Source organism: Lemur catta, chromosome 7 (assembly GCF_020740605.2).
Source record: "Lemur catta isolate mLemCat1 chromosome 7, mLemCat1.pri, whole genome shotgun sequence".
NCBI classification, from domain to species: Eukaryota; Metazoa; Chordata; class Mammalia; order Primates; family Lemuridae; genus Lemur; species Lemur catta.
In genome coordinates, this window is record NC_059134.1 from 61,539,296 (window position 1) to 61,547,382 (window position 8,087).

The 8,087-nt window shown below is 35.4% G+C and overlaps 2 protein-coding genes across 2 annotated transcripts; both read right to left on the reverse strand.

The window, feature by feature from the left end:
- Window positions 1-3,714: 3,714 nt before the first annotated feature.
- On the reverse strand, window positions 3,715-4,686 carry LOC123642037 (olfactory receptor 51G2-like). The gene has a single exon (XM_045556964.1). The coding sequence runs from the start codon at window positions 4,684-4,686 to the stop codon at window positions 3,715-3,717; it is 972 nt and encodes a 323-aa protein (XP_045412920.1).
- Window positions 4,687-5,963: 1,277 nt separating this feature from the next.
- LOC123641872 (histone H2A-Bbd type 1) lies at window positions 5,964-6,447 on the reverse strand. The gene has a single exon (XM_045556804.1). The coding sequence runs from the start codon at window positions 6,399-6,401 to the stop codon at window positions 6,048-6,050; it is 354 nt and encodes a 117-aa protein (XP_045412760.1). The 5' UTR covers window positions 6,402-6,447; the 3' UTR covers window positions 5,964-6,047.
- Between the last annotated feature and the right edge of the window lie 1,640 nt (window positions 6,448-8,087).

Below are 8,087 nucleotides of genomic sequence, written 5' to 3' on the forward strand. Positions count from 1 at the left end.
ATGGCTAAGATTTCATATTGAAAAGGACACTGTGCAGAATCACCAGTAAAAAGGTATGTATAGGCGAAATCTAGCAGGTACAGTCTTCCAAGAATTTTTTCTAGATCTGCAATGGTTGTACCAGCTGTGAACCTCAGAGACACATGAGAGATGTGTCTATTGATGGAAGCCTGCTTGGGTTATAAAGTTTAGAGTTCTTAAAGAGGGCTCTGCCTCTCTTACAAGTGCACACAGAAATTTTTATGTTTACTTTACACATGATATCAACCCATTTCATCTTGAGGGGCTGCTTTGAGCATAGATAATGCATCATTACTCAGAAACTATTTGAATATTCTAGAGAGTCAGTTCTCACAGTTTGGTAAAGGTCATCTACTTGGCTATGAAGATAAGCACTGCTGCACTAATTCTTTACTTGTAGGCATCTCCTGTGACTTTCAGAAGTATGCTGTGCCTCCACTGGAAATATGCTAGAGTCCAGCATGTGTGAAATATGGCTAGATTCTAATATGGCCTAAGAATAATTTTGATCCCAGGTGATAAAAAATATGCTTATTATACGCACATAGACACATATACATTAAATATAATGAAACAAGGAAAGGAAAGATAAACAGGTTTGTTTGATTACTGTTAAGGATTTAGTTTAAAGTCTATGGTTCAGTGATATATACAGAAATAATTTGCTTTTATTGCAACCTCTTTTACTTAACCAAGTAACAAAACCAAGTGGAAAAGCATATGATGTTTGTTTTATTATTTCCTGCACATTTTATGTGTTTGAATTATTTTCTAATAATAATGATAATATGTAAATAAAAGAGAAAGGGAGAATGAGTTAGAGGCAGGATTGAAGAATCACATATATCAAAAGGAGTTAATCGAAAGGTAAAGATAGTTTATTCTTCTTTGAATAAAGGATATTACAATTTTTTCTTTGAGATCAGAAGGAATACTTTGATGGTGGAAATAGAAATAAATAACTTTAAGTATGTGAAATTGAAGAGAGGGTATGGTGTGAAATACGAGTGAGTTGAAAAGAGTTGCCAGTGTTCGAAATGTTACAACTGTGGATTGCTGATAGAGCCAACATGCCCTACAGAAATACGTTGCTAGCACTAAGGGACTAAATGAGTTAGTGATCATTAATTTGTAGTCATTCCAGTGTGAAAACTCTAGTGTTATTCTGAATTAGGACTCCAAAGTATAAGAGTAGAAAATATAAAGATATTTAAATTGATTCCAAAGTTGAGATTAGACTTGAAAGGTCTAAGAAATAAGGAGGTATGACTACTGAGGGTTTTTTTTATGGAGTATGTATGGTTGAAAGTGAATATGAAAGGTAATGAAATAATGGTGATTGTCATAGATTTATAGAAGGTGAGGGGTTGAGGGACTGAAACTATTAACAGAGGGTTCAAGGCCAAAGTTGAGGTGCTGTGAAGTTGAAGAGAAAGCAATGTTTGAAAGACAGAACCTTATGCTACAGATTGACACACTGAATTTGAAGCTTTTTATACCTTTTATGAATGATGACTTTCAGATTCTGGCTACTAATAGGGATGTTGATATAGTGAATTTAGATAGTCATTGTTGACATTGTAAATTTCATTGTTTCGTAGTTTTTTTTCGATACCAGATATTAGATATTCATTTGTTTATCTGTTTCTTTCTTGTGATCCCCTTCTTCAACAACACCACCAAGAAAGCAAACTACATTTGAGAGAAAGAATTTTGTTGAATTCACAGTATATTTCTGACTCTTCAAAAGGTTAAGGATAAAGTAGATAATTACTAAATAACCATCATCCTATCAAACATATATAAATAATACAAAAATCATGTTTTTCATTCTTACCAAAATATATGAACCTTTGGACTGAAAAGTAATGAGAATACTTTAGTATTTCAAAGTTATAATTTACTAAAGAATTTTTGTTTTTCAATATATATTTATTCAAAGCATAGAATATAGTTTTAAAGTTTATCCATCCTAATATCCCATGTAATTCAAAAGAGTCAGGGGTCAAGCAGAGCCTTTAAGGCAAGCTCTTGGCTTCATAAAGCAGTCTCTCTGTTTGGATAGCACTTACTGTGCAACTAATCTCTTACATAATAACCTCAAACATGAAAAATCTTGGATGACACAATTATTTATCATAGTTTGGGAACTGTTTCACATATTTTATATGTGTCACTTTGAAAATAAATCATTTAGGCAAGATTCTATTGGGGATAAATTAGAAGCTGATGATGATAAATTAGAAGCTGATGATAACAGTGACACAGAACAAAATGGCGATAATGATTATAATCATAAAGATTGTAAAGTTGATAATAAATAAATGGGAAAATGAAAACTGTGCCAAGAGTTTCACCTGGAACTTCATTTGGTCTGTGATCTATATATTTCAGTGTAAGCCAGAGATCTTTTTTATTTTCATTACAGTAAAAAAGCACTGATTGTTTACTCTCAAGTATGTATATTTAGTAGGTGAACAACATATGGTGTCAATGCAAGGTAGGGGAAGAATTTTTTTCCAATAAGAATGTCTCAAAGAAAAATCTGGCTAATAGATAACTTGCAGAAGGGTCCACTGATAAATAGAAACAGAATGGTTATAAAAATACAAGTAACATTAAAATGAGGACAATGATATTAACTATGACACGTACAAAATCATAACATGGAAAGGTACAGCTGCACATATTTTAAAATGATATATAAATATAGGCATATTTCAAGGTGAAATGTGTTAACAACTTTATGATTAATAGAGACATTTTAAATACAGCAGCATATCATTGTATTTAATTTAGCCTAATATACCTGTCCTTATGCAGTGTCATCTGAGTCTTCTTAGGAGAGGATATAAATTATGCTCAGCACAATGTTTGTTGTATACATAAGAGAGATCAGTTTTGGTATAAATAATTCAACAACGTTCATTGAATTATATGGGTGCCAAGTAGTTTTATGTCCATAATTGCAAAATTATGGCTCTTTCTAAGATCAGGTCAAGGATGCCACTATTATTCCCATCCATGGATAAGAGAATACTAAGATTTGAAAACAATTATTTTGCTTTTCTTAGCAGTTTAGAAATGAATTTCTTATCCTCACAGTCCAACAACTTCACCATTTTTTACAAATTGTTTTTATAAGCAATCTTACATAAATTAATGAACCCAAGTTTATTTTATCCAACTGAACTAGGAAAGCCCTTACCTCCTACTCACCATAACTATCCCAATCTATGTGTGCTCTATAAGAAGTCACAACTTATGTGGTATGAAGAACTGTGAAAAGATAATGAAGAGATCGTCTTATATATGTACAATTTATTTAAATAGTAATGTAATGAATGGGCAATTATTGAATGTAAATGATTGCTAAACATGGTATAAAGTCTAATTAAGGATTTGTCCTTTAGAAAGCAGTACAGTGAACCACAGCCCATGTTTTGCAAAAAAAGTTCTGAGATAAAACTATCATCTGAGCTGAAAAGTAATTATAAAAAGAAAATTTACCTGATAAATTTAAACAACAGCTACAGCTGAAAGAGAAAACTACAGGCTGTGCAATTTGCAAAAATAAAATTTAATGGAACCTATTTCTTTGTCTCCAGATTTACATAGAAATAGACATGAGACACCATTTTAGATAGAAGAGTTGGATTAGTGGCCTTTTAGTGTAATACCATTTTCCAATATTTATGGTGTAAATGTTATTTGGGATTCTTCTGGTCCTTTTTTGATGAAGAGCTTCAGAATTTTGTCTTGAATCTGCCCGGTTTTCACCACATACACAATGGGGTTCATCACAGGAGGAATAAGGAAGTGCATGTTGGCCAAGGTCACGTAGACATGTGAGGGAAGTCGTGGGCCAAAGCGGTGCAGCACAGACAGGCATATCATGGGTGTGAAGAAGACGACCACAACAGAGATGTGGAATACGCAAGTGTTGAGGGCCTTGAGCCGGCCACCATGGGAAGAAATGCTTAACACGGTTTTCAAAATCAACACATAAGAAAGAATAATGAGGAGAAAATCAAGTCCCATAGTGGATAGCACCACAAACAGTCCAAAGATACTATTTATCCTAGTGTTGGAGCAAGGGAGCCTTAAAATGTCAGGGTGCAGGCAGTAGGAATGAGAAAGCACATTGGAGCGACAGAAGCACAGCCTCCTCAAGAGAATAGGAGGGGGCACCTGTACAGTCAGGGTTCGTGAAACAATGGCCAAACCTATCCTGGCGATCACACTATTTGTGAGGATGGAAGAATAGTGCAGTGGACGAGAAATGGCCACATAGCGGTCAAAGGCCATTGCCAGTATGATGGCTGACTCAAAATCCTGGAAGGTGTGAATAAAGAACATTTGGGTGAAGCAAGCAGAAACAGTCACCTCTCGAGCATCCAGCCAGAAGATCCTCAGCATTGTGGGGAAGGTGAAGAGGGACAGACCCAGATCAGAGGCAGCTAGCATGGCCAGGAAGAGGTACATAGGCACATGGAGGGTCTGCTCCCACCAGATAACTGTCATGACGGTCACATTACCCACCAAGGTAATGAGGAACATGGCACAGAAGGGTATGGAGATCCAGATGTGCACAGCCTCCAGCCCAGGAATGCCTGTCACCAGGAAGGTGGAGAAGAAGGCGGTGGTGCTATTGACAGGAAGCATGACACCAGGGCTGCATACCTTTCCTAAAATGAAATGTATTTTCTCAGACACAGATGATAATATTTGACTTGAACATTTAATTGGCTACTCATCATACCTCTTTTAAACTGCCCGTGATATGTGTCTAATATGAAATTGAATGTTCTTACCCAACATATACCACCTGAGCCTTTAGACTGGAAAAGAAGATCTCTTTTCTTGATCAGATTCCCTAGATAGTGTAGCTTAGTGAAGGAAAAATAAGAAAAAAAACAGTCTTGATATTTAATTTACCTAAGCCACTTAATTTATATTAAGATATTTTAGAATAAAAAATCTAGAATAAATAATGTGCTTCAAATAAAATTCTTTTAGAAATTCATCCAATTCATACCCATTATGGTAGTAGATCGTGACCAGGGTATTTCTTACTGCCTTGGTCAGTATTAGACAGTCTTATTCAAAATGTAGTTCATGAACACATTTTAATATGCTATATTTTCTGGTTGAGATGAGTACAGAAATTGAAAATAAGCACATAAAAACTTTACATCATCCCAGAAACAGATGTTAAAATTTGACATAGTTTTCAGACTGTGAGTGTACCTACAGTAGGATAAATCATTATTAACCTCGTGAAAACATTTCTTTTAAACTGATCCTGACTCTCTGTATAAGATTAAATACTGTTTCCTCATATACTTCTGACCCCAAACTATAAAATAATACCTTTTCTATTGAATAAATTCTCGAAATGTGTTAGCTAATTGAAAGTAAAAAAAAAAATCTTGATTTTTAATTTATCTAAGTCACAAAATTGATATAATATTTTAAAATCCAAAATTCAAAATAAATCATTTTAATTGAAATCTTCAATAAAATAATGTAGATTAGCAGTATATGCTGGAGTAGTACTGCTATATTATTCTATGAATTCCTTTCTACCTTGGTCAAAAATAATGTTAGACCATGTTATACCAGTTATTCATAGCATGTTTTGATCTGGTGTTTTTTTTTTTTTTCTACAAAGCAATGAGAGCAGAAATTGAAAATAATCATTTAGAACATTTTATATGAGTTTGATATAATAGTTCTGTTTCTTTGCTTTAATAATAAAGTAAATTTATGGCCCTGGTTTTTGGATGCAATTTTATTATTTTATAACAATTCATATTTACTTATAAATTATATAATATTTACCAAATGTACAAAGTTGTTTATGATGGATTGAGATTCCTTTTCTTTTTTTTTTATTTATTATTTTTTTTAGATTTAAACACTTTAATAGCATGGGCTGATGGTAGCAGCCTGGGCTCCCTCTCTATGGCAGTTTTGGGGGCTCGATGGGGCTGTTGATGAGGTTCTCCCCGGCTCTGGAATCTCTACTTCTTCCTGGGTTGGGGCAGATCATCAACCTGAGAGTGGGTGTCGTCCTCAAAGAGGCAGCTGAGCTGCTGGTTCTGGTTCACTGCAGTCTCCACGTGTTCAGGGGTGATGCGCACCCTGCGGTTGTTGTTGGCTTCCTTTCCCGCCAGCTCCAGGATGTTCGAGGTCAGGTACTCCAGGATGCCGGCGAGGAAAATGGGAGTGACCGAGCTCAGGCGCTGGGCATAGTGACCCTCTCGCAGGAGGCGGTCCACGCGGCTAACCGGGAACTGCAGCTCTGCTCTTGTGGAGCGGGAGAGGGCCTGCCTCCTACGCCTATGGGAGTCTCGACTGTGTTTTTTCCCAGGCATGATGTTTGCTGGGCTTTTCCCCAATTAGCACAGCTTGATTTCCCTGCTGGCCTGGGCCTCTCAGGATACCAGTGCTTATTCCTGCCCCTTGTATCCCTGTGCACCGGCCCCTCATTGGTCAGGGAGCTGCCTTTGTGACAACCTAGACTTTGTGATGTCATTGGTGTCCACTGGGCTCTGGTCAGGCCTCAGCCTAGAAATGCCCATGAGAGGAACCTTGTCACCGCAAGAGATTCCTTTTCAATTGGAAGTTTACCATCCCATAACTTAAGAAGCAGTATGTTACATGACAACTCATTGTTGAACATAAACATAATTTTTTCATCAATTACACATGTAGGAAAATAAAAATAATATTTTTATATAATTCAGACTATAAAAGTCATCATTATAAATTGTTTAATACTCATTTAAATAGTGTGTAGGCTCTATCTAATTTTATGGGGATAATTTTAAAATTTTTAGCCAATAATATATAAAGATATTTTTACAGTCACTATATATTTGTGATAGTAACTAGCTTATTTCTAACCACAGTAGAGCAAAAATATTATACTATGACTACTTTATGGAATTGATTTGGTATTGGTCATCTGCTTTTATATTATTCAATGAAATATTTAATAAATACTTTTGTCCATGTGTCTTATTCTTAAATAGGTTTTAAGGTTACAGCAAAGATCAAAGTTAGCACAATTAACTACTATAATTATAAATGACAGACATCTGGCAGATACCTAACTATAATGTTCAAGATGTCAGAGATCAGGTCATCTGTTTACCATAACTTATGTATGTTGTCGACACGTGTGTCTCTCTCCCACAAATTTCAAAACACACATATTCTCTAAGTTCACCCCTCACTACTTTCTGTGTTTATGACACTAAACACACATTACATATATATTCTTCACATCATTTGCAATCATCCCCACAGATGATAAACTTTAAAATATTTGCATATAATCATCCCAATTTCTCACCTATCTTTACTCACTAATGTCATTGCTGCTATTTTTTGTGGACATTTGTGAAGATATGCCTTTAAAATCCTGTGTGGAAGCGTAGAGGCGATAGCTGTGGGAATCTATGTACTTTCGAGCTGATTCAATTAAGATGCCTCTTGAATCCAGTATTTGATGAAGGAAAAGTCCTAGAGAAAACAAGTAAAATAAAAGACTCTTCCTCAAAATCTCACCCTCCTTGCTCTGTTATCAATTATACAGGGCATAAGGACACTGCGCCTTTCTTTCAGCTTCCATTTGAAATACCGTTCAATTTGTCAAAATCACTATCTGGCTCAATTTAGATGAGACTTACAGAATGACCAAAGTGATTAACTTATATCCTACATATTATAGTAAAAAAACCAAAAGAATGAGAGACAGAAAAATAAAATCAGCCCCAGAAGCTTTATGGTCATTTTTTTCTTCTAATTTAGAATTTTGCTTGGGCAAGGGAGGTGTAAGAAGTCTAGAAAACTCACTTTCTATTTGAGGAGAGCACATTCTGCGTAGTCTAATCTTTCTGCCACCTGGTGTACAGTGTCTGCAGCCGAATTTCTTCTCAATGCCTTTTCCCATCCATGAGTTCTTTGGCATTTTCAGAATCTATACTCTCTGTTTTCAAGGGATGTTCATGTATAAGGATGAGGTTGAACCTCAAAGTCAGTGTTACCATAGGCAT